This window comes from Ursus americanus, chromosome 36 (assembly GCF_024610735.1).
Source record: "Ursus americanus isolate L20-20 chromosome 36, mUrsAme1.1.p, whole genome shotgun sequence".
Lineage (NCBI taxonomy): Eukaryota > Metazoa > Chordata > Mammalia > Carnivora > Ursidae > Ursus > Ursus americanus.
In genome coordinates, this window is record NC_142162.1 from 4,147,155 (window position 1) to 4,174,412 (window position 27,258).

General features: G+C 38.9%; 2 protein-coding genes across 3 annotated transcripts in view; one reads left to right on the plus strand and one right to left on the minus strand.

Moving 5' to 3' along the window:
• Positions 1-1,549: 1,549 nt before the first annotated feature.
• Positions 1,550-25,452, plus strand: SLC24A5 (solute carrier family 24 member 5). Its single transcript, XM_045812077.2, has 9 exons — positions 1,550-1,670; positions 2,376-2,555; positions 17,658-17,741; positions 17,835-17,938; positions 18,276-18,376; positions 20,075-20,358; positions 22,404-22,610; positions 24,531-24,632; positions 25,130-25,452. The coding sequence occupies exons 1-9, from the start codon at positions 1,550-1,552 to the stop codon at positions 25,450-25,452; spliced, it is 1,506 nt and encodes a 501-aa protein (XP_045668033.2).
• The window catches only part of MYEF2 (myelin expression factor 2), a 37,867-nt gene continuing 28,631 nt past the window's right edge, over positions 18,023-27,258 (minus strand). For both annotated transcript variants that reach the window (XM_045812075.2, XM_045812073.2), the window contains one exon: positions 18,023-26,195. In XM_045812075.2, the coding sequence (XP_045668031.2) occupies positions 26,032-26,195 (164 nt within the window). In that variant the 3' untranslated portion in view covers positions 18,023-26,031. The remainder of the gene's footprint in view (positions 26,196-27,258) is intronic.

Sequence of the window (27,258 nt, forward strand, 5' to 3'; positions counted from 1 at the left end):
GCACTGGAAATACTGTGCTATTTTGTTTGTTTATAATGTTTAGTTTTATCAATTGGTTGAACTACCGCCGTTGGAAGATGAAAGGCTCATGCAACACAGCCACTCAGCACAAAATTAAGCGGCCTCTACCCCTGGCCTCGGCCAGGGCTGGCACTGAGGCCGCGGTCTCGCGGTCCAGGACGCTGCCTTCTGAGAATATGCTCTGTTCTGGGCTACACTCTGGTGACTCATCATCCCAACCTCACAACCACACCACACAACTGGAGAGACAGTTCCTAGAAATGACAGTTTCAGAGAGGTTTATAATGGCCACCAATTCCCAGCAAAACAAAAGGGTGCTGGAGAATTTTTACCGACCCAGGATCATAAACATCCGGAAGCAACTCACTCCTTTCCACCAGAAAAACCCAGTTTCTAAATCTAAAACTTAGCAAGCACATCAGTTTTTATGCTTTTGCCACAAAGCAAAGGAAATACGAGGGTTGCAAAACTTAAAAAAAGAGATCCTTTGGCCAAGAAGCTTTTACTCAAGAGTAACCCGTTAATAATAAGGTAGACAGACGATAAAGAGGTAACACTGACCACGGGGCCGAGGCTGCCCTAAGCTGATCACGTGCATTCACTTCTGTCATCCTCACCACAGAGGCGAGGTGGGGCTAACACTCCCTTTTTATAGATAGGAGAATTGAGGAGCAGGGAGGTTAAATCATGTGCCCAAGGACACCGAGCTAGGAGGTAGCAGTGCTAGGACTCAAACGATGTGGTCTGTGCTGTTAGCACATGTTATCCTTCATTGCCCCAAGTTCTTAACGCCCTGGCAAGCACACTAAATGCTAGGGTAGGGAAGACAGAAGTCTGTGTCTGAAACCCCCTGGGCTTGTTGAATTTGCATTTCAAAACCTCTGGCCGAGAGCACAATTAATCCATGATCAAATAGCATCCACCATGTCTCCCTAACAGTTCTTGAAGCTGTCCGCATCTCTCCACCCCCATTGCTAGGACTCTGGTTCGAGCCCCCGCCATTTCTTCACTAGACCATTGGAACAGCTTCCGAAGTTACCTTTCTGTCTCTAGCCCTAACTGGAGAGGAGGACGAGAGGCCCAAAGGAAATATACAAACGTGCCTACCGAGCCAAAGAATTCACACACACCAGCCCCAGCAACTTCTGGAAGTGAGGGCTGGAGATGGAAGCGGTTGCAAACTCAGGTCATTCCAAATCCAGAGAAAGTCAAAATCACAGCCACCGTGAAGACCAGTAGGTCAAACCGTGCCTTAAAGAGCAAGCCGCCCGGTTCTGCCCTCTGGGATTACTGCAGCTGGACGCAGGAATCGTCCGCTGTCCTCCCCACCTCCTCCAGCCTCTCTGGAGCTTGGGGCTCCTGATTAGAGGAGCTTGTCTGGCTCCTTTCACCCTCCCTCCTGCACGGGCCTTGCTGAGATGTGTCCTGGGCAGGGCAGTGAGCAGGAAGGAGACTCCTCACATGATCCAGCTTATTCCTCCCTTTCCCCCTTCCCAAAGCAGGGCTCTGCAGTAAGAGCACAGCAGAAATGCAGACCGAAGGGGGCCAGCGGTGGGCAAGAAGGGCTCTGCTCCTGGGCATCCTCTGGGCTGCTGCACGCTTGCCTCCCCTGGACGCCTCCCTGCCCCAGCGTCTCCCAAGGGCCACAGGTAGGTGGACACTGGGGTCAGCCTCCCCTGCTGCTGCCACATACGGATGAAGGGACAAAGGGAGGCAAATTCTCACTTGACTCACTTCGGCTTACCCTTCCTCTTCTAACTGCTAGCATTTGGAAGAATATCAAACACTTTCGATCCCTCGAATAAGTTCTCAAAGATAGCTCAGAAAGAATTCACAGGCTTCATGGAGCAGGCAAGTCTCCGGTTTCTTTTCTTGTTGGAGACTTCATGAAAAAAATCTTCTTTCATCTTAGAAATTCTCTGCGCAACAGTGGAGGATTCTTCGCAGGCCCGTGGGCAGCTTGGGCTCTGAAACGGGAAGATGAAATTTTACAGATATTAGGAATCTTTCTCTACAGAGTTACAGTTTCTCTTTGAGGAGGAAGAGGGGTTCAGAATTCCCTTTTAGACATAAAGCAGACAAGCAAGAATGATTTCATGATTTTCTTTTTTCTAATTCTTTCACTATCATCAGCTTATTTCATTAAAGCTCCCCTTTCGGGCCCCAAAGATTATTATTTTTTTTAAAAAAAAGCTCTACATCATATTCAGAAGTGCTTTATACCTTTTCACCAGGGTTCTTAGAATTCCACCCAGTTACCGCACGCTTAGAGTTTTCTTAAGGAATCTCTCTTTGTGGGCTTGGAACTAGCGACACCAGCATACCTCAAATTTTCACCTTCTTTTCCTTACCAGGAAATAGCACCCACTGTGTTATGTCTCCATCCCTGGAATTTCCTGAAGGGTTTTTCACGAAACAGGAGCGCATGGACGGAGGCATTGTCATCTACTTCTTAATTATCCTTTACATGTTCATGGCCCTGTCTATTGTCTGTGACGAGTACTTCCTCCCCTCCCTGGAAATCATCAGTGAATGTAAGTGGCTGGAAATGTCCCCCACGAGCTTCTGAAACAGCGGTGCGGAGCATCCGTGGCTGTCTGTAAAAGAGCTCGGCAACAATGTTGCCCATCTCAACTGGTCGCGGAGCTCAGACTTCTGTGTTGGGGGCCCTACCTTAAGGAACTGGCCTGCATGTGGTTTTTCTTGGTAGTTAATGTGCAGCAGGGCATCTTTAAATGAGTACCCAGCAATTATGACTACAAGAACTATGTCTAGAAACTCTTTGGCTACCATGCTGCCTGGCTGGCCGTTTGTAAGTCAACTGTTCCGAGTTTTCCCCTATATGCACTTGGTGTGTGTTCCTAAGACAAGGCACTCCTAATGCTTGCCGTTTTACACTTTACAAAGCTTTCTTTCAGTTTGACTCTAAAGTGGTTGTAATTTTTTTAAAGGTAGATGGTAAATAAATGACATTAAGGACTATCCTCTCCCCTCTTCCTTTTTCAGCCTTATGCTAGTAAGGAAACTAACTGATATTTACGAACCAATAAATAAGTAATAAGTCCTGCGTCTTATGTAAAGTGATTTCAGGCATCAGATAATTGCAAATTCAGTTATTAAAAATTAAGCTCCGTTGCTGGTTTCGGAAAATAAGATCTGCCAGGCCAAGCCTCTCTCTTCCAACCCCTCAGCCTTGTGTATCACCCAGAACTCTAGGCACATACCTTTCATCGGTATCCCAGTCCCTTAAAGTCGGGATATCGATGATGATTCGTGCCGTATACAACAAAAGGGCCAGCAGAAGTTTCCAGTCTATCCCCAGCTTGGTTAGCTTAATAGGTTGAGCACACTCACCTCAGAGAATGTCAAAGTTAAGGGTTAGGTTTCCTCCGGCACGCTCACAGGTTTGCACAGAAACAGCATCCTCTCCCCCCACCACACACACACACACACACACACACACACACACACACACACACACACTGCTAGCATTTCTTCCCAGAGACAGAGAGCTAGAATGTGAACTCTCCCTTTGCCATGGCCACAGCCCCCGGCCCCGCTGAAGTGCTCCCGATTTTCTCTCCTGTTCACTGCACCGTTGCTGTCTCCTTCCCACCCACAACAGGACCTGGCAAGAACAGAGGCTCTCGACATGTATTTGTTTAAGGAAAAAAAATTCAGAGTACAGGTCAGCATAAGTTTGTTATAATTATTATGATTGAACTCAAGTAGGTAGAAATATAGTCATTTTTATATTGACATTCCATTGACAACAGCATTGATATTTTTCTATAATACAGATTAAATTACTTTTTTTTTAAGATTTTTATTTATTTATTCGACAGAGATAGAGACAGCCAGCGAGAGAGGGAACACAAGCAGGGGGAGTGGGAGAGGAAGAAGCAGGCTCATAGCAGAAGAGCCTGATGTGGGGCTCGATCCCAGATCGCCGGGATCACGCCCTGAGCCGAAGGCAGACGCTCAACCGCTGCGCCACCCAGGCGCCCCAGATTAAATTACTTTAATACAGTATTTTTACCTAGATGGATAAAATGCAAGAAAAAAAAGAAGGAAAAGGTAAAATCACTTACATTTTCATCACTCCAAGATCCCCCCTGTCACCATCTGGCTTTTTGGTCTTGCTGTAGATACAGTTTGAGGGTTTTTTTTTCTTTTTCCTCATATAATATTTTATTCTGCACATTTTCCCACATTATTAAATGCTCTTCAAAAACATGATTTTTAATGGTAGCATGATTTTGTAGATGATACAAGAACCTAACACTAGGTTTTATACATAGTAGGTACCCAGTAGAAAGGTGTCAGAATTTTTAAAATTACTAATCTCTTTGGACATTTGTTTTTTTACTTTTGTTTATTCCAAGCAATGTTGTGCCCATACTAGTATAAAATCTTTGCAAACTTCTCTGATTGTTTTTTGCTAGAGATGCAGAGCTATGCTTATTTCAAGCTTTATTTTATACATTGCCAAAAACACTTCACAAGTGGTGTGCCAACTTACACCTCCAGAATGTGGGATAGCTTCCATTCCAGAAAACCATGAATACTAACATAATAAATATTTTTGTCAATTGCTTTAAAATGGAAGCTCATTTTATAAAATTTGTATTTATTCCATTATTTGTGAGGTTGAACATTTCATGTTTATTGAAATTTGTGGTTTTGCTTTTGTGCCTTTTTGCCCATGTTCTAACAGGAGGGGATTTGTCTTTTTCTTACTGATTCCCAAGACTTCTTTTTTTCTATACAAGGATATTAACCCTTTTCTTAATATAATTTTTATGTCATATGCTTTTTTCACAGTTTGCTGTTTGCTTTTGTGGTTTGTGTGTGTATCACATTGAAGTTTACATATTTTTAAGTGAATTTATAAATATTTTCTTTTATGATTCTCCTTTTGGTTTTACACTTAGAAAGACATTTATCCCCACGTCAGAAAAATTGCCATATTTTCTTTTACTTGTAGTTTCTCTCTCTCTTTTTTTTTTACATTTCTTTCTTTCTTTCACTAAGAATTCGTTTTACTATAGGATGCAATGCTATTTTTTCAGAAAGTTGATCAATTTTCATATACTAAATTCTTACATATATATGTATGTGCATTTGCTTCTACCCTCTTTACTGTTGTAATAATCTATTTGCTCACCCTTGTGCCAGGACTGAACCTTTAGTTAGAAAACCTACATAGATCATGTTAATTATATTAAACTAAGAAATTTTATTTTATTTTATTTTTATTAATTTTATTTTTTTAAAGATTTATTTATTTATGTGGGAGAAAAAGAGAGGGCACTCTGAGCAGGAGAGGGGCAGAGAGAGAGGGAGAGAGCAAATCCCAAGCAGACCATGTGCTGAGCTCAGAACCTGACGTGGGGCTTGATCTCACGACCCTGAGGCCATGACCTGAGCCCCTGGGGCACCTGGGTGGCTCAGTCATTTAAGCATGCGACTCTTGGTTTCAGCTCAGGTCACGGTCTCAGGGTTGTGAGGTTGAGTCCCGCATCAGGCTCCAAGCTCAGCACGGAGTCTGCTTAAGTTTCTCTCTCCCTCTCCCTCTGCCTCTCACCCTCCATTTCCCACCCCAGGCTCACACATTCACGCTCTCTTTCTCTAAGACAAATAAACAAATCTTTAAAAACAAAACAGAAACTAGGAAATTTTAAATTCGAGGTACATTGTCCCACCTTGAAAATTTCTCTTTCTGGGAAGTCGAAAGTCAAAAAATGTTTTTCTTTTTGTATTCACATTTCCAAACTATGACTTGACTGAAAGAACAAATTCATCAAGAATTTTGTTTATTAAAAAATTGTCTTAGGAGTGGTAAATAAATGAATAATTTCCTAGGCCTGCAGCAGAAATGGCATTAAAGTTTAGATTGCTACTTCAAATAATCTTCATTAAGTGACTTCATAGAACATTAATAATGACTTCCACAGGCCACTTGTGGAATTACTCTGAAACATCATCAGCAGACAAGTGAGTCGCTCTTTGCTCTGAAATATGATACAATAGCTATTATGAAGGTGTAAATTGGTATTCAGTCCAGAACTGGGTCCACAATTCCAATGTGTGGGAGATGGGGAGGGGCAGTTCCCCCAACAGCAAGCAATTCTGACACTATCTACCCAGAGACAGCGTCAGATTCCAGAATGCCCCCCACCCCTGGCCTTCACTGCCCTCTGATGCTATTTGCAAGCCCAAAGTATTACCTGTGCTTCGGACTGACTGGCTCTAGATTGGGAGTTCCATTGACCCCTTCTTGGGTTTCAGATACCAGGCCTAAGGCTGGGTTGTTACCTATACTTCTGACCAAATGGCTATAAATCAGAGGTTCCCATGACCTCCTCCTTAGGTTCAACTAATTTGCCAGAGTGACTCGCAGAACTCAGGGAAACATTCTACTTACTAGATTGCTGGTTTATTATAAAAGGAACAGCCAGAGGGAAGAGATGCATGGGGCAAGGTACAAGGAAGGGGAGCAGAGCTTCCATGCTCTCTCCAGACGTGTCACTCTCCCAGCTCTCCAAATCCCATCTTCTTACTTTTTGCTTAGGGAGGCTTCATCATGTAAGCACTATTGATTATGTCATTGACCATGGGCAACTGATTCAGCCTCCAGCCCTTCTCCTTTCTCTGGAGGCCAGGGGGGTGGGACTAAAAGTTCCCACCCTCTAATCACATGCTTTGTTCCCTTGGCAACCAGCAGCGGGGCGCTTAGAAGGTGTCCAAAATATACCTCACGAACATAACAAAAGGCATCTTTTTTTTTTTAATGATTTTTTATTATATTATATTAGTCACCATACAGTACATTCCCGGTTTCCGATGTAAGGCTCGATGATTCATTAGTTGTGTATAACACCCAGTGCACCATGCAATACGTGCCTTCCTTACTACCCATCACCGGTCTATCCCATTCCCCCACCCCCCTCCCCTCTGAGGTCCTCAGTTTGTTTCTCATAGTCCATAGTCTCTCATGTTTCATTCCCCCTTCTGATTACCCCCCCTTTCTTTATCCCTTTCTTCCCCTACCGATCTTCCTAGTTCTTATGTTCCATAGATGAGAGAAATCATATGATAGTTGTCTTTCTCTGCTTGACTTATTTCACTTAGCATTATCTCCTCCAGTGCCGTCCATGTTGTAGCAAATGTTGAGAACTCGTTCTTTCTGATAGCTGAGTAATATTCCATTGTATATATGGACCACAACTTCTTAATCCAGTCATCTGTTGAAGGGCATCTCAGCTACTTCCATGATTTAGCTATTGTGGACATTGCTGCTATGAACATTGGGTGCATATGGCCCTTCTCTTCACTACGTCTGTATCTTTGGGGTAAACACCCAGTAGTGCAATGGCTGAATCATAGGGTAGCTCAATTTTTAACTTTTTAAGGGACCTCCACACTGTTTTCCAGAGTGGCTGTACCAACTTGCATTCCCACCAACAATGTAGGAGGGATCCCCTAACAAAAGGCATCTTTATCACCCTCTACACTTAGGAATTTCCAGGGCTTTTGGGAAAAGCATGTATATATATATATATATATATATATTTTTTTTTTTTAATCACAATGTCACAGCTCACTTCCTGGTCTTCACACACATATCCCCTTTATGGACAAACAATCATGGCAGTCCAAAGATACTGGCCCATTACCAGACTCTCATTCAGTCATTGGTAACTACCCAGTCCACTGTGCTGGACTAGAAAGCGCCTGTCGCTCAGCCCATTCCTGATCACACAGTGTAAGGCCACACAACTAGTGAGCTATTTTTACCACAAGCAATATAGCTGAATTCACTATTAATCCCAATTAGGCAGAGGGGGTGAAGGTACACCCTATCCCACCAGGCTCCCAGGAATTGTGACAGGAAGGTTGAAGACATGGTCACAGTTTCTGGCTTAGCCATCCTCCCTGCTTCCCGACCTTGTAGCTGCAGCCCTGGTCCTGGGATCCCTGCATCTAGCAGGGTGGCAAAACAAACAAAACAGGGGAAGGGGTTCCCCACGCCAGCAAAAGCAGTGCTCAGACACCAGCAAGGTGTCCAAGAAATCAATTCAATTCTGACAATATTTACCTGGAGATAGCATCAGAGTCCACAGGTTAAGGGCTCAGGCCTACAACAGCCTCCCCACCCCCCACTTTAGATGCCAGTTGCAAGCCTGTGCTTCTAAATGACTAGCTATAGATTGGGGGTTCCAACGACCCCCTCCCTGGGTTTCAGACACCAGTCATAAGCCCAGGTTGTTACCCTTACTTCTGACCAACTGATTGTCCATCAGAGATTCACAACCTCCTCCTTGGTTCAATTAATTTGCTAGAGTGGCTCACAGAACTCAGAGAAACATTTTACTTACTAGATTACTGGTTTATGAGTGTATATATATACACACACACATCTGGAATTATAAAATGACATAAAGCCAGATGGAAGCAATGCGTGGGGCAAGGTATGAGGAAAGGGCGTGGAGCTTCCACTCTCCTTGCACCTCCACCAACCTGGGAGCTCTCCAGAAAGCTCCTTTTGGGTTTTATGGAGGCTTCATTACATAGGCATGATTGAATAAACCATTGACCATTGGCAATGGATTCGACCTCCAGTCCCTCTCTCCTTCCTAGAGGTCGGGGGTGGGACTGAAAGTTCCAACCCTCTAATTACAGAGTTGGTTCTTAGGTGGAGTCCAAAAGTCCCTCGTTAACATAACAAAAGATGCCTTCATCACTCTTAATACTTAGGAAATTCCAAGGGTTTAGGGAGCCTGAGGTGGTAACCGGGGCTGAAGACCAAATATGTATGAGAAATATATTTCGGTCATCTGAATGACCAAATGTATATTTCTTATAAATCACAATATCACATGTGTGATTGATAGACGCCTATGCTGCTTCTAAATCTTCTTCAGCTGCTAGGACTTGACCCTGGTCTTGAATACTGAAAATAACTGGCAACAAAATGAGATAGAAATAGTGCTGGCTCCATTCATTTTTTAAATGCCTATAAATTAATTCTGTCATTTCTCTGTTCAAGGTCTAGCATAGTCTCATACAAATTAGGACATCAGCAACAAAAAACAATTTCTCCGGAATTTGTTTCCAGCCACAGAAACTGGCTTCAGAGAAGTCCGCAAATGCTTTACATTTCCCCATAGTTCTTTAATGAGCACTGAGTTGCAATAATTCCACCCATTTTGTCAACTAATAAGGATTAATATAATCCTGAAAACAGTTTACTGAAGCATTCCACCATGTGCCGGAGTGTTATTATTTATTTATGTATTTATTTATTAGCTATTTATCATAAAACAATTGTAGGAGACCGAGCACGGTTCTAAATTAAATAGAGATGGTTTTAGTCTTCACAGAAACCCTACCAAGTCAGGACTACAGATTGGTTTTCCTGATGAGAAAACTGAAGCTCAGGGGCGCCTGGGTGGCACAGCGGTTAAAGCGTCTGCCTTCGGCTCAGGGCGTGATCCCGGCATTATGGGATCGAGCCCCACATCAGGCTCTTCCGCTATGAGCCTGCTTCTTTCTCTCCCGCTCCCCCTGCTTGTGTTCCCTCTCTCGCTGGCTGTCTCTATCTCTGTCGAATAAATAAATAAAATCTTTAAAAAAAAAAAAAAAAAGAAAAGAAAACTGAAGCTCAGATGATAACTAATTACTTAAGACTACACAGCCTGGGGGTGCCCGGGTGCCTCAGTCAGTTTCAGGTCTGGTCATGATTTCACGGGCTGTGGGATTGAGCCCTGAGTCACACCCCTCACTTAGTGTGACCGGGGTGGGATCTGCTTGAAAGATTCTCTCCCTCTGCCCTTCCCCGCCACCCACACTCCCGCTTGTGCTGTCTCAAAATTAAAAAAAAAAAAAAGACTACACAGCTTGGACCCTGCAGAGACTGCTCTCTCTAATGCCAACATCCAACAATGTTCTCGATTGCCCAATGATATAATTTTGCACGTCCTTGTTTGAGGTTAACTGCCATAATATGGTTGTTTCAAAAGAATCGTCTTTATTTAAACAGTCTTAAACGATGTTTCCCTCCCAAGGGCACTGGAATTTTGACCCCAAAAAACAAAACAAAACAAAAACACGTCAAATACCTGTTGTTACTATGGAGGAAGTATTCTACAAAATAAAGAGAATCCGCTCAATTGCTTTAGAAAGAAATCAGTTTAGACTTGCAGCAACCTGTAGGAGGTTGTAAATTAATGTTATAAATACTCGCCCACAGTACAATAATCAGACTCTGAGGCCTAAGCATTTTGTCTAGAATGTCCATGAGCTCATATTATGGTACTACTATGGGACCTAATCATCGTGTATGATGCAATGACTTTCTGTAGGGTGCATGCTCTGAGTCCCAGCCTAGAACATGATGGGAGAAGTGGCAGGACCCTGGCCCACCCCGGCCCCGTCACCCCATTTGCCCCCTCTTCAAGTCACAGCAGTGGTTAGTTTGGTTAGCAGAAGGGTTTTCTGCAAGGTGAAGACTAGAAGAGGCTCAGGACTGGAGTCTCTGTGGAGACGATGAGCAGGAAATGGTGGAGGGCAGAGCCTCTTGCTGATGCCCTGACTGGGCCCCTTTTCTGTCTGTAGCTAGCTATGTTGATCTGGAAATTTCTTCCAGAGCCACCACCACCTGCGGCTTCTTCCAACAAGGATCTTTGCTTTCTCCTTGCCCTACTCATGATCACAAAAGTCACACGGACTCTCTCCCCACCCCACCACCAACACATACCTCTGTTAGACAACCTGAGACATTTTGCTGTCATCTTAGCTGTGTAGCAGTCATATGAGAAAATGCTGTCGCTATACCCTCTTCCTCTAATCCTGTCTTCTTTCACATCCATTTAGTTCTATAGGAAAAGAGGCTAATGATGATTCTTTGAACATAGAGGAATGAAGAGAAATTAATTCCACATCATAGAGGGAATAAAAATCACACTCTAGTTGTCCAGAGCATTTTACCTTCGGAGATAAGATCTAGTTTCTGAATTGGGAAATAGGATGAAGATTCAGGGGAAGGGGTTAAAAGACGTCCTCAGAGGTGGAATATTATCTGAGATGAAAGGAGCTAATGAGGTAAAGAATAAACTTAAGGGACCTCCCTCATCCCCACCAGCTGTGCTCCTCTAGACCCTAGACCCATCCTTGGTGGATACACTGAGGTGTGTGTGTGACAGAGAGTCGGAGACGGAGACAGCTCCTAGCACTGTGTGCCACGTACAGGACGGAACGCAACTCAAGCGCTCGCACAACAACCTAGCACATGCTAAACATTCACTAAATGTTCATATTATGTAAGAATAGACTACAAAGACTATAATCCTTTACTCAGCAGAGATGGAAGTGCAGAAGTGAGTGATCCAAGTCAATATGAATGTGTTTGGGGCAAATACCAAGTCTAGGGCGCGTCTGCCAGAGCCTGGACACCCAGTTGAAGGCAAATAAAAGCAAGTACTACCTTCACAAGCTGGGAAGTAAGCTTATGAAACCCACCCTTTGACCTAATAATCCATGTGGCAACTTTAAATGATAACTCTTTGGAATATTCTGTTTAGAGTTCCTTTTATTTCTTTTATATTAAAATCCGTACCATTTTATTCTATCTTTCGCTTCTTTTCTTGTTTAAGAAATGGTATCTCTAAAGTATATTTCATTTAAATATAAATTAATATTTTATATATTATATATAGCCCAAATAGGACTATTACCTCTCATCTCTATAAGCAGTCCAGTTTCAGAAACAACTAAAGTTCAGTATAAAGCCAAACTAAATCCTTTTTATATATCATTTTGATAGGTAAAGGGGATCTCTTCAAGTTATTTAACCAATGTTTAGAGCAGCTTTCTTTACCTTTTTCCAAGCTAACTATATAGAAAACTGAGAACCCTTGAAGGTTGGTCACTTGACATAGCCCAATAGTCCATCATAAGCTGGCTAAGACACTTTTCTTTTTAAATGTTACACTAATATACTACTCAGAAACACTAATCCCTCCATCGGGCCAATCCTTTGAGGTATAACATGTCTTAAGTAAAAATGATCTTAATATAAGGTGTTGGGGAAACATACTTACATAAAATATTTAATTTTTTAATTAAAAGTTTATTTTTATTCACTCTGCTTTGAACTAATGTTTGCCCATATTCAATTTCAATGTTATGTCTCAGAAATAGACAATGAGAAAGAAATGCAAGTTTTAACTCCAGGTAGAATTGGTTCTAAATTGATAAAATTGAAAGGGAGTTGAATAATTCTGTGCGTATGGCATTTGGATAGCCTACAGTTTCAGGGGATTGTTTGATTCTTAATCCTCATGAAATTTACAGAGGCAAAGCCTTCCCAAAGAACAAAGAGTCTAAGAATAGTGCTTCCTCCCTGACACAAGGGCACTCATCCTCCTCTCAAGAGCATTTCCATCCTCTTTGTCTTTCTTTTCCCTCTGATCTAAGTTGTGGTCCCCTTGGATCGCATCTAAATCTACCCCAGGTAGAGGGATCTAAATAAGTACCAAGCTGTCTGGGGATTACATGGGTATGCTGCTATTGCGGAAACAAGCAATAATAATAATAAGGCTATGCATTTATCTTTTCACTTTACCTACATGGAAAACTGAAAGAGCAGCTTTTTGGAGTAAAAAGAGCTAGGTGCCCATCCTGTCCTTGCAATTACTACCTATGTGACCTTGGACAAGTTATGGAGCCAAAACTGAAGTAATTGTAAGGTTTGGAGATAAATTGTCTTGTGTCTGTGTTCTATGATAGGCTTAGGGCAGTTGGAAATTCACCGTACTATTATAAGCATTAGACTGGGAGTTGGTGGGAGTCCTCTTAAGTGGAATTAGCCCTTTAAAAGCATTATATTATATTATATTATATTATATTATATTATATTATATTATATTATTTATATTATTTATATTATTTATATTATTTATATTATATATATTACATATATAATATATATTGTATGGGGTTTCAGAATTTATTCCATCATAGCTCAGACAAAATATGAAATGGGTAACTATAAAGAACTCAAAATATTTGTATTCATTGTTTAAAAAAATCACAGAATATATATATACATACATATATATATGTATGTGTGTATATATATATATACATACATATACATACATACATATACATACATACATACATATATATATATACATACATACATATATATATATACATATATACATAGTGCATTGAGAAGCTAGGCATTTATTTCAATAACACTAAAGCTTTACTAAAACAATTTCTAAAAATATATTTGAAATTAATGTCAGAACCAGTTTTGCAGATCATAAAAAGCCTCGGCTTGCTGTCACACTTCACATTGGACCCAAAAGAAAACTGCACAGGGTGACTACCAACTCAGTCACTAGAGTTGGGTCTGAATGACCTTTGATTGGTTCCAAAACTCTAATCCATTCACAAAGCATGAAAATTTGCTATCACTGGGGACCTTCTAAAATTGTGTCAAATCACATATATATAGCTTATGCTTATAACTCTATTAAAATATGCATCATGAAAATGGCTGGAAATACATTAAAATGATAGCAGTGGTTAAAACACAATGGTAAACGTGTAAGTGACTCTTCCCCTTCTATATTTCCATTCTATCTCCTAAATTTTCAATAACGTAGGGGTTTTTTATTAAAATAAATTTATTTAACAATAAAAAGTGGTATAGAGTCTCTACATTTTGATAAAAATTGATAAAATTAGAAGATACCTCAAAGATCATGTCGTCCAATGCCCCATTGTACAGATGGTAAAACACAAGCCTTGTCTCAATGACTTGTCTGAAGTCCCATATTAGGGCTGGGCCAGAATACAGGTCTCTGTTTCAGTTTAAAGCTCTTTCTACTATATTATAATATAGTTAGAGTTCCAGAAGAGAGTTTTCAAAAACTGTTATAAAGCTTTTCAACATGGCATCAGAGAAGAGAATATGCTTACGAAAAGTCTGATGAGTTTTGGTCTAAGTCATGGTCCCCGTGGACCACAGCTCATTATCATGAAGTTGCACTTTATATAAACAATGTAATGATATCTAAACCCATAAAGAAAACTCACCTTGAACAGTTCTCCTATATCCTGAAGGAAATGTGATCATTCCTTTAGAGTAATAAAGAGGGAAAAAAGTAATAGCTCTGGGGGGAAAAAAACCAGAACAATTTATCTTTAATAATAAACTATAGCAGAGAGAAATGCTACCCAAAGGTCAGCGAAGACAAAGTCGGTCTATTCTAAAGTTCAAAGGTATAAACCATTTTACAAAATATTCTTAGAACCTTAAGATAGAACTTGTTAAAATATCTTTGAAGTTTTATACATCCATCTTTACAGAATCTTCCCTTTCATAACTCAATTAGAGCCCAGTGAATAGCGACAAGCTTTATTGTTACTGCCTTTTTATAGTAGAAGTGTTCGGAGGGGCCACTTATTTTTCTACGTTGCAACAAAACACTCAATAGATCACCTTTTCCCTCTTGAGACTGAATTTTTCTAATGAAGCATTCTTCAGCTAGCATTAAGCAAAGATTGGTCATTCACTCTTCAGGGCACCAAGTTTGGACATTTAGTTCAAAATAAAGCATTTTGTTCTTTTTCAACTTCATCCACATATTATCGGGCCCTGATTTGATTAGAGAATTCATAATAATCCAATATCCAATATCTCTCAATTGATACATCCTCTGGAATATGCTGGAAAACTTCCAAAGTATCCCTGACTCCTGGTAACTATTATTTCCCCTAGGAAAGACTAGAATGGAGGCAGCTATATGCCCATGCCAAGAATCAGGGAGGAAAATAACTCAGTTACCCATCATGTTATAATTGGCCTACCTGAATTTACCCCAAAGATACAGACGTAGTGAAGAGAAGGGCCATATGCACCCCAATGTTCATAGCAGCAATGTCCACAATAGCTAAATTGTGGAAGGAGCCGAGATGCCCTTCTACAGATGACTGGATTAAGAAGTTGTGGTCCATATATACGATGGAATATTACTCAGCAATCAGAAAGAACGAGTTCTCAACATTTGCTACAACATGGACGGCACTGGAGGAGATAATGCTAAGTGAAATAAGTCAAGCAGAGAAAGACAACTATCATATGATTTCTCTCATCTATGGAACATAAGAACTAGGATGATCGGTAGGGGAAGAAAGGGATAAAGAAAGGGGGGGTAATCAGAAGGGGGAATGAAACATGAGAGACTATGGACTATGAGAAACAAACTGAGGACTTCAGAGGGGAGGGGGGTGGGGGAATGGGATAGACCGGTGATGGGTAGTAAGGAGGGCACGTATTGCATGGTGCACTGGGTGTTATACACAACTAATGAATCATCGAGCCTTACATCGGAAACCGGGGATGTACTGTATGGTGACTAACATAATATAATAATAATAATAATAATAAAATCATTTAAAAAATTAATTAATTAATTAAAAAAAATAATTGGCCTACCTGAGTGCCGTTTTTTTTTTTTTTTAAGATTTTATTTATTTATTTGACACAGAGAGACAGCCAGCGAGAGAGGGAACACAAGCAGGGGGAGTGGGAGAGGAAGAAGCAGGCTCCCAGTGGAGGAGCCTGATGTGGGGCTCGAGCCCATGACTCTGGGATCACACCCTGAGCCGGCGAAGGCAGACGCTTAACGACTGCGCCACCCAGGCGCCCCAATCATTTCCAGCTTTTGACTTAAAGTGAGAGACGTGCAACTCTTCCTTTCACTTGAACATTGAGAGACCATGGTAGGGGAATCATTGGCCTAATTTCAGTATTTTTGTGTCTCAGGGAATAGGGAGGTGTGAGGAGAGGGAGAGAAACTGCAGAACAGCCAACTAGTTGATGGAGAGTCAGAACACATATTCACCAGTTACGTTCGCCATCTTGTATGAGTGCGGCTCGTGGCAACCCCAAACAGTGCCAATAGTAACATCAAAATTCTAATGCAACACATATTTTGCTTATCAGTTTCTTCTTATCTGTTCTCTTCACTAGAATTAGTTCCACAAGAGCAGAAACATTTGTCTTTCTGCCATATTCCTAGCGCTTAAAAAAGCACCTGGCATGGTAGGTACTCAGAAAGTGTAACAACTTAAGTGAACAATAGCCAGGTGTTCCAGTTATCAATGGCTGCTTAACCAATCACCCCAAAACTAGCGGCGTAAAACAATAGTCACCGTATTACCTCTCACAGCACTGAGGGTTTACTGGGCTCAGCTGGTAGTTCCAACTTGAAGTCTCTCATGCAGTGATAGTCAGAAGGCTGGAATTATCTGAAACCTTCCTCCCTCTCACATGTCTGGTGCCTGGGAAGGGGAAATTCAAAATGTGGGGGCTGAAATGGTCGGGGTGTGTCAGACATCTCTTTCTCTGTGTGGGCTGGCTCTTCATGAGAGCTCTCCAGTACAGCTGAACGGTCGTTGTAGTTTCATGCTGTGGCTTAGGACCCTGAAGCAAAGGTCCCTAGAGAGAATCCTGAGGACGTTTTGTCACCTTTTATGTCCTAGCCTCAGAAATATTATGGCTCTGCCAAATTCTGTTAGTCAAAGCAGTCACAGGAGGACACATAAACTATACTTTTGGGGGGTGGGGGGGAGGGCAGGGAATGGAAAGTTTCTGGAAAATCACATGGATGCCAATACTGTAGCCATCTTTGTCAAATACAATCTGCCACACCAAGAATAAAAAAGCAGGCTACTTCCACAGGCTACTTTTTAGTCTACCAGTAAAGCCCGGTTGGGGATTTCTGATGCAACCTTGTCTTGGCTTCCCCAAAGCAAGGTTTCAACATGGCTTTCCCTTTTCCTTCCCATAGTAGATCCCTTAGCTCTAAAACTGAATAAGCCAAAAGTTTCTTAGGACTCTCATCCCAGCAATCACTGAAAATAAAGGATTTGCGTGCTTGTAAGTCTGGGGGATACACACAAACTATTTGAGTAGTTTTATTTTCTTATATTTCCTACTCTAGAGCAAAGCCTCACTGGTTTTATGTTTTAAATCAATAGATTCTAATTATACAATAGTAAATCTTTTTGGTTCCTAGTTAACCAATTTCCTCTCATTTATATTGACAAGGTTGAAATTGCCAATTTGTGAATCAGCTCCTTAATTCAGGTTCACTTACAGGTCTTAAAAACTACCAATATTCACTTTTTCCTCCTCTTTCAAATTGGACTTATGACTCCTGAAATACTTCACTTCCCCAGCTCCTATTGGAGCACTGTTGACAGCGTCATTTTAAAGAACTTGTTCTGTCACTATACACCTACAAGCCATAGAGCCAGAAAGGAAGCTTTTCTGGGTGCTACAAAATCCGTATCTTGGCGTTCACAATACCGAGTCGCAGCAGCATAGCTCCAATAGTCCCTGGCCGCCTCTCCCTTTCCACAGAAGCATTAAGTAGTGAATTCATAGAGAAAGCAAGGCACTGGATTCCTCTAATTTTTTAACCTGCATGTTTAGTTTTTCTAGTTTAAGTCACTGTCAGTGCTTTTCTGCGAAGCTGTAGATTTGAATATTTAGGTATAGAGACATACCCTTTCATTTGCCACTTTAACATAATTTCATTTGTCTTCAGCCCTTGGATTGTCTCAGGATGTTGCAGGTGCAACTTTTATGGCAGCCGGTAGTTCAGCTCCTGAGTTAGTTACTGCTTTCCTGGGTAAATATTGCTCCTTATATTTTCTGCTTACTCAATGTGATTTTCCCTTCTTCAAATCTAGTAACACTAACTTAGCAATTACCTTGCTCGCAGGTGTATTTATCACAAAGGGAGATATCGGCGTTAGCACCATCCTTGGATCTGCAATGTATAACCTCTTTGGCATCTGTGCGGCTTGTGGCTTGCTATCTAATGCGGTATGTAAGAAAACTTCATTCAACCGCTTACTGTTTTGACAAACTATAAAAACTCTTTATAGTCTAGAACAAATAAGGCACTAGTAATGTGTTCAATCAAATTTATTAATCAGTAGAAAAACATGTATTCCATTTAAAGTTAACCCACAAATAACTCTTGGTCAAAGTTATGAAAACCAGAGTAGGCTCTGAAACACAATTGTTCTTAAAATTCCTTTTTCTCTAAGCAAAATGCAAAAGATAACAATATTTAGCTACAAACATACAATTCCAGTATTACGCTAAGCATGTCCTCAAAGTTACAGTGTAATGGAAACAGTAAACTATCATTTTACAGGTCTCAACGTTATCATGTTGGCCCCTATTCAGGGACTGTGCAGCATATGCAGTTAGTGTAGCCGCAGTTCTTGGCATAATATTCGACAACCAAGTTTACTGGTAAGCTTGAAATCATTGTTACTCTTATGTAAAACACAATTACAGACAGGATTTTATGAAATTCCAATGGTTTAGCAATGTTTCTTTTTCAGAAACCTTATTTCAGTTACTGAGCTCTTGATTACCTGCCACTTATGCACCATTTTCCCATATGCCTCTGAGCTTACTTCCTCATCACCGCTGCTGGTTGGGTTTTCCCTTCTTTGAAATTTCTATAGTGATGTCTCCTTGTCTCACTAATCACTGGATATTACCAATCTTCCTTCGCCCCACTGCCTGTTCAGAAAGTCTCCCCTTCTGTTGTCCATTAAAGCCCCCAACAGTTGGGTTTTCATCTTTTGGGTTGTTTACCTTAGCTTGGCTAGAAATGGTCATGGTCACAAGACTAGAGAGAAATGATGGAGGAAGTAAATTTTAAAATCTTCAGATTCTTCCAACTTTCTGCTGTTCATTCAGCAAGAGGAATTACAGCCTTCCTCTAAGAATCAACAATATTTAGGTATTAACAATTGTTTGCTTTCTTTGTAACCTCCCAGTATCTTGCTGTTGCAAGAAAATGAAAAAGGGGGTGACTCAGTGGACAGCTAATAACTTTTTCAACTAATAAGAACCAGGTATCCAGTAGGTGTTTAACACAATGCTAGGAATCATAAGGGATGGAGAGGAATGTACAATGCACAGCCACAGAGGTTGTGCATTGTACAATGCCGGAGGATACCAAAAAATAAAAAACAATGTAAATGGCACCTTTCTGGAGTACAACTTAGCAACCCTGCAAAATACCTGCTAACAAGAAACTAAAAATCTAGCAGAGAGAAAAATTTCGAAGTGAATCATCCTAAAATCTGGTCTGTTTCCCAAAGAAAGACCAATGGATATAGTAGGGATCCCTCTGGGACTCAGCAGTTGTCTCTAAGGGGACACTGACTATGAGAGTATCCAAGCTTATGCTCACTCCATTAGGGAAATCAAGAACTCTGTGCTTTCAGCTGTAGCAGAAATTCATTGGCTATAAAATAAAAGGTAAATGACAGGTTCAAATGTAATGGTATTAAGCTAATCATCACTCTTTAGGAAACCAGAGCATAGGACAACAGTTCTCAGTGCCTAAGGTATAATTTTATTTTTAAGACTATCCTTGTTTTCTTGCAGATACAAGCCAAATTCAGTTACATCAAAAGAAAAAATCTCTGTAAACTGAAAGTCCCAAAGCCTCATATATATTCTGAATATTTTACACAAAAGTCTTATTCCAGATTTGTCTAGACACAGTTGAAATGAACAGATACTATATTCTTTTATAATTACTACACATTTTGGGGAATGTATGCTGCCAATGAACTGAGATGGAGAATGCCGATCGCTATTCATTAACTTTTATTCTGAAAACCTACAACTAGTATTTTCAAAGCATTGTTTATGCCTACCATTTGTAAAGAATCTGTAAATGAAGACAATGAGTTTATAATTCTTGGTTTTATTGGAAATATAGACTGCCAAGCTTTTATCAATAAATTAACAGTAATGCTGTAACCAAGTTAGGACACATCTCTAAAACCAAAATATACCTAGCAATGTTCTCTGCTTGTTCTATTGCTATGCTGGAAAATTATTAAGCAGATACTTCCCAGAAGCTATTAACTCTAACAAAAAAATTTGTTTTTAATTTTAAAACACACAAATTTCTCTAATTTATAGGTATGAAGGAACTTTGCTGCTTTTGATATATGGATTATATGTTTTGGTGCTGTGTTTTGACATTAAAATTAGCCAATATATTATAAAGAAATTCAGTCCTTGCTGCACCTGTCTTGCGGAAGCTATGGAGGAGAGAAGTGAACAACAGCCACTGATGGGATGGGAAGATGAGGGTCAGCCATTTATCCGTCGCCAATCAAGAACTGACAGTGGGATATTTCATGAAGAGTCTGGCTACTCTCAGCTTCCTTTAAGTTTACATGATCTTAGTCAGGTTTCTGAAGGTAATAAGCACATCATGCCCACTATTAAGTCTATTCACTAGAAAAACTTAAGAATCTCATTTCAATTCAGCAATTACTATATACACTTATGTAAAAGACACTGTGGAGATTCAGAAATGATGAAGAGGTGGTTCCTTATCCTTAAGAAGCTTCCAATGCTGTATGGAAAAAAGAAAATACCTAAAATACGGAGGTTTAAGTACTATAAAGAGAAAAGTGTAACTAGTTTCTAAATGGGACAGAGTATATAAAATCTGATGGCTACATAGAAAAGATTATCACAGAGAAGGGAGCATTTAAACTGAGCCTGGTAGAAGTGATCAGATTTTAGCTGATGACATGATTTATGACAAGTAACAGCTACAGAAGTCTATTATGTAAATGACGTAGAAGTTAAGAGTAAAGTATATTCTATAAATTGATGCTAAGGAATTAATATGAGCAAAAGGCCTATTCAAGTACTAGCCTACCTGGAGCACAGAATGTACACGGTAAGGAAGCAGAGAAAAGGTGGATAGGAAAGAATAGAATAGAAGAGTCTTAACTGCTATTATACAAGTCTTTGCAGGTTTATGAAGCAGGGAAATTAAAGGATAAAAGAAATGGAGGTCTGTAAGAGGCTACTAAAGCAGCTGATGTGTTTGGTAGATGCCTAGACAGAGCGAAGGAAAGTAGGAATAAAAAAGACAATGCAGAGGAAGCACCACCAAGACGAGGCAACAGAAGGACTATATGGGGCCAGAAAAGGGAGCAGAGAAAATTCTGAGGCTTTGTTCATGATTGATTGAGAAAATGGGAACACCACTTACAAAAAGTTGGAATTTAGGAAAAAGGGCTGGTCTGGGAAAAAAGAAATAGTAGAGTTAAACAGGTCATCTGAAGCAGTAGTAAAACATTTAGATATTTAGAAGTCAAATTCATCTATGGCCAGAAATAAAAATTTATGCATTAGTTTTTTACAAAGTGTTAGAATGAAACAGAGTCTAAATTTAAGTACATTAGGAAGGGAAGTTATTCTTTTACTACCTAAAAAAAAATTAAAACTTTTCTCCTTCTTACAAAAATTATAGTTTTTAGCCTTCCAAGTGTAAGTAGTATATATTGCCAAGTTAAATTTTATAAAAAGAAATTCAAAAGAATCACTCTAAATTTTTTCATTACACTGAGATTATATCTAAAATTTACTTAGTGGCCCACTGGCTGAGGCTTGGCAAATTTTTTTCATGAATTATTTTACTAGCATTAGTTGTAATGTAATTTGATCCAATATATATGGGTACATTCTTTTGTAAATGCCATGCAAATTTTAAATAATTTTAAAGTGAACGCTTATTTTTATCTAATATACTACTGTCTTCCACTAATTTAATAAAACAAATTATATAAAGCAACACACTCAAGTTACATTGTAGATTCCATGCTAGTTCCTATTTTCTTAAAGGTTCTTCCTAAGAACTGTAGCGAATTCCAAATTTGCTAAACCAATGTAAGAAAGAAAAATGAGGCAAGCCTCCAAAATTCACTTACAATGAGAATTAGAATGGAATATTCAACTTAATAAAAAGATTATGCTGTAATTATTTTATACTTCCTAAGTATGCATTATCTGACACATAGAGCAGGCTAGAGACTTCATCAATACTGGGGAATAGAGACAACTATAATAGCTATAATAGGTAGAAGCCAGGTTAATCCCATAAGCAAAAAAAGTTACTAAAGACCATCCACATTGTAGAAAAAAAAGAAAGTCCAACTGACACTTCATAAACATTACGTCTAATATATTTAGTGAACGATCCAAGATGTTTTGATGGATTTAAGACCCCAAATCAAGAAATGCTGAGTATCTCATTTTTACTGTCTGCCCTGAAGTCTCAATTAGTTTCTTTTTGCCAGCAATATCAGTAATGAGGTATTCAAATGTTTTAAATAGCCTCTTAAAAACTGATACAGCTAATTTATTTCAATATAGCTTTCTAAATGGACATTTCCAACTTAATTGGCCATTTGAGAAAACTCAAAATCATTTATTCTTTCCTCAACAGATTCACCAAGTGTTTTCAACATGCCTGAAGCAGACTTAAAAAGAATATTTTGGGTACTATCCCTTCCTATTATTACCTTACTTTTTCTAACCACACCAGACTGTAGAAGGAAGTTTTGGAAAAATTATTTTGTGATAACATTTTTCATGTCAGCACTATGGATATCTGCATTTACATATATCCTGGTTTGGATGGTCACAATAACTGGTATGTATCTTTAGCATAAAAGCACAATTTAAAAAGAAAATAATCAGTTTTATAGAAGAACAAACTGCATATATTAACTAAAAGTAGTCTAGTTACGGAGGAAATTTCTCTTTCAGCAAAGACTAAAGAGAAGTGCTACTTACAAAAAGGTTAAATATTAATATACCAACAAGATCATTCAGGGTTTGTAAGTTGCATATTACATATCAACTATATTCTCAATATTATACAGCCCAGAGTTACAAGCCACAGGATCTTCTTATAAATGAAATCAAATACATAGGATGTTTTCCTATTGCACTAATAATTAAATCACATTGTATGAGGTCCACAATATACTCTTTATATTGAATTTCATTCCATAATGAAAAATATAGCAAGGGGCCGGCATTTTGAGAAAACAATGTTATGCCCACTGTTTAACTGGATTGCATTTCATTTTGCTTTTTAATATGGACATATAAACAAACTATGAAATGGGTGAAAAGGGCATAAAATAAAATTTCAATTTAGGTTTCTACTACCTTCATGATTAAAATTTAAATATTACTGCTTGGCCATAATCAGCTCTAGTCCCACAGGACTCCAGAAGAAAAAACTGAATATAAACATAGGAAAAAAAATCAAGAATTTCTCCCAAAAAGGTTAATCTGAATGGACATATCAGAGGTGAGCAAACTAAGGCCTGTGTGACCGAATGACCAGGTCTCCTGTTTTTGCTAGTGAAGTTTTACTGAACATAATCATGCCCATTCATTTAATTCATTTATACGTTACCTATGGATGCTTTCACATTACAGTGGCTGAGGTGAGTACCTGCAACAGAAACCATATAGCCTGCATAGCCTAAAGTAATAATTACTACATGGCCCTTACAAAAAAAGGTTGCTGCTCTCTGACTTTTCACAAATTAATATATGACTTAGAATAGCATGCTAGCAAGAAATCAGAGTATTCTTTTTTTTTTAATGAGAAAGATGAAAAAGTCCAATTAGCTTGCATATTAAATCTCTCCAAATTTTCTCAGCCAGAATATATTTGACAACAGGAAATCAAGAGAAGAACAAAATCAAGTAATAGATCATAGAACAGCCCCCAAGATGATAAATACTAGTGTTATTTATGTACATATGAACTCTGGCAAACCAGTAACAAAAATTAACAACCGATTCCAATTCTAATATCAATATATAAAGCATGCAATAAACAGCTGAAGTTCTTTTAACTGACATCTTAAGAAAAAAAAAAAGAAAGAAGATTCTAAAGTAAGTTTTCAATCACAACATTAAAGAGCAGTTACATGTACGTTTTTTTAACTTCCCTCTGATTGTTTCCCAGAATGAACACATTTCTGAAAAATGTTGAACTGGTACCAAATTTAACAGAACAATTAATAAATTGGGACCATAATGTTGGGAAGACTCAAGTAGAACCCTATTTTTGTTTTCCCTTGTTTAAGGTAGATCACCAAAGTATGACTTAAAAAATGTGTACCATGTTAATACATTTACAGGTTAAAAATAGCTATAAACAATTTGCTTAATTCTGACCACTTTAAGAAAATAGTTTGAAAAGCAGAAAATGACCAATCTCATTAGCATATATTAAGCAACAGCCTTAATGAGATTAACAGTGAACATCCAAACCTTCTGTAAGCATACCAGGTAGGGGGATTACTCCTAAGTAGAATTCTATTAAATATCTTTAGATATCTGTCATTCAAAATTTGTGCTACCTGGGTTATCCAATCTACCAATCTTATTCAAATATTTTCCTAGGTAAAATCTAAGTACATATTAGTTGTGAAGTCTAAATGTGCCTATTTTCTTTTTGTTCAGGAAGGAAATATCTGAACTAACTGCAGAGAATGGTTATTGAATCTGTAAGTTTTGCAACTCGCAGTATCTCTGTTTATTACAGGGGAAACATTAGAAATTCCTGATACGGTAATGGGCCTTACTTTATTAGCAGCCGGAACAAGCCTGCCAGACACGATTGCAAGCGTGTTGGTTGCAAGAAAAGGTAAGAGCTAGGTCCCTCAAGCTGCAATGCCCATTCTTCAAGCCTGGCTGAAATACACTGAGCAAAGATACCTTTAAAAATATTTATTTCCTCAGTTAACATACTTTGAAGAAAAAAAGGAGTGACTCGAAAAGAAGGATTTACTATTTAATAGCAGAGTAATTTCACTAAATCTAATCCCCCAAATAATATTCATCTGGAATGTGCATCAAATAGTAATTAACCATATTAAATTAGAATGAAAAGCAACAAGTGATCTATAGACCTTATTGAAAAATGGTTTAATAAATAAAGATAATTATTATTAAATAAATGTTAAGACTTTAAATACTAACCCCCCAAATTAAAAAATACAAATTCAGTAAGACTTTTTGCTCTAATATAACAATTTTCCAAAACCAACAAAAAAAATTTCCAGTGTTTTTTTTTTTTTATGAAGCTTATTAATAAAATACAGTATTGGTGTGCACATGTTAACAACATGCTTTTTTTTGCAGGCAAAGGAGATATGGCTATGTCTAACATCGTGGGATCCAACGTGTTTGATATGCTGTGCTTAGGTGTTCCGTGGTTTATTAAAACTGCATTTATAAATACATCAGCTCCTGTAGAAGTGAACAGCAGAGGACTAACTTACATAACCATCACGCTCAACATTTCAATTATTTTTCTTTTTTCAGCAGTTCACTTCAATGGCTGGAAACTAGACAGAAAGTTGGGAGTAGTCTGCCTGTTATTATACTTGGGGATTGCCACATTATCAGTTCTATATGAACTTGGAATCATTGGAAATAATAAAATAAGGGGCTGTGGAGGTTAATATTAATAGCATTATGTGGAAAATGTGAATGATGGGAGAGGGAAGAGAAGGAAAACTCCATTTCATCATTTAAGTGAAATAAAAAATATCCTGAACTTTAGAATCGAAAACTTACTTACAGTAATACTTTTATCACCAAAGAAAAGTAATTTAAAACCAACCAAAATCACATCCTAATTTGTGTGAGCCCTTTCTTTTCAAGGACAATTACATATATAAAACGGAAGTTTTGAAAAAATCATCTATGTTTCACCTTACAATAAGTTGATAAAAGCTGAGGAAACTTGAACAAACCAACCCCACTCTGTAGTACTGAAAGTAACAAGAAAATGGCTTATTTCATTAAAAACAGTATAACCATTCATTTAAACTGAATGACCGACTTGCTGTCTTTAAAAACCCAAACTTGAGATTAACAAAAATCACAGTATATTTAACACTATACTGTTAAAAGCTGGTGGGAGTTTTTAAAAGTTCATTTTTGCAGCTTTTGTAAGCATACGGAATTACTAAAAAAATGACTTTTTACTAGGAGATTCGGCAACACAGATGTAAGAATGTCCCAACCGGGGTTTGAAATTACGCGTTGCGATCCAGGCGAACATCGATCTCCCTGCCGCTGAGTTTTATGCCGTTCATTATCCTGCAGGCCTTTTCAGCTGACTCTGGGGAGTCAAATCGGACCGTTCCACAGCCTTTTGACTTTCCATTCTCCATCTTTATTTCCGCAAACATTACATGACCTGTAAAAGACAAATTATAGAATTACTAGTCCGTTTAACTGGGTTTCATTTCACTGCACAGGTCTGAAATTCCTCGTAGCCAATGAAATGATCCATAACTGGCTAAAAACATTAACGATTTAAAAATAACACATCATATAAACATTATTCTCATCCTTTTATATTCTGACTATAACGCAATTCATACAAAGTAATAAATACATACATGGGGGCGCCTGGGTGGCTCAGCTGGTTAAGTGTCTGCCTTTGGCTCAGGTCATGATCCCAGGGTCCTGGGATCAAGCCCCGCGTCAGGCTCCCTGCTCAGGCTCCCTGCTTCTCCCTCTCCCCCTGCCCCTCCCCCAGCTTGTGTGCACACACACACCCTCTCTCTCTCAAATGAAAAAAGTCTTAAAAAAAAAAATTCTTAGTCTCTGAAGTGAATTTTATTGCAATATGGCAAACTAGCACAAAATGCCACCAAGGCACCATGCCCAATAATAAACTTATAAATTTAAACAAAATTAGTTTTAGAAAAAATTGTCAGTTTCTGCTCAATCTCCCAAATCTCTCTTCTTTCCCTTTCATCCTCCTTTTCATTCCTTCATTCCTACTACAAATAGTAGCAACTGCCCAGAATTTTAATTTTTGCCAGGCCACAAAGGGCCCCATTAATTCTGTTTATCAACCACAGTGCCAAAGTCATTTATTTATTCAACATCACAATTTGAACTCCAGTGTAAGAGTGGCACCAAATGGGTTACGGAAATAGGCATGGAAGAGATATCACAGATTTAAATCAATAAAACAGTGATGGTAAGAACATGAAGAACCTCAGAGAAGCTTCAAAGAGGAGGAAGACAACCAGACAATTGTTCCATATACAGTTAATATCATTGCTGACTCTAGAGACTGGTATTTGAGTAAATCAGTATCATTTATCAAATTGTAAAATGTCCATAAAAATCCACCATCCAAACTAGAACACTTTAGAGAGTCAAATGGAGAGTTAGTAATCACACACAAATAACGGATGCAAAGGGAGACTATCCCCAGGCAAACTGGGATGTATTATCACCTGATC

What these genes read in the sequence shown, in the direction of transcription:
- SLC24A5 (XM_045812077.2), top strand. Translation starts at nt 1,550, where the DNA reads ATGCAGACCGAAGGGGGCCAGCGGTGGGCAAGAAGGGCTCTGCTCCTG. An exon ending in TTCGACAACCAAGTTTACTG is followed by an intron (nt 18,377 to 20,074) that starts GTAAGCTTGAAA and finishes TCTAATTTATAG; the next exon opens with GTATGAAGGAACTTTGCTGC. An exon ending in TCTTAGTCAGGTTTCTGAAG is followed by an intron (nt 20,359 to 22,403) that starts GTAATAAGCACA and finishes TTTCCTCAACAG; the next exon opens with ATTCACCAAGTGTTTTCAAC.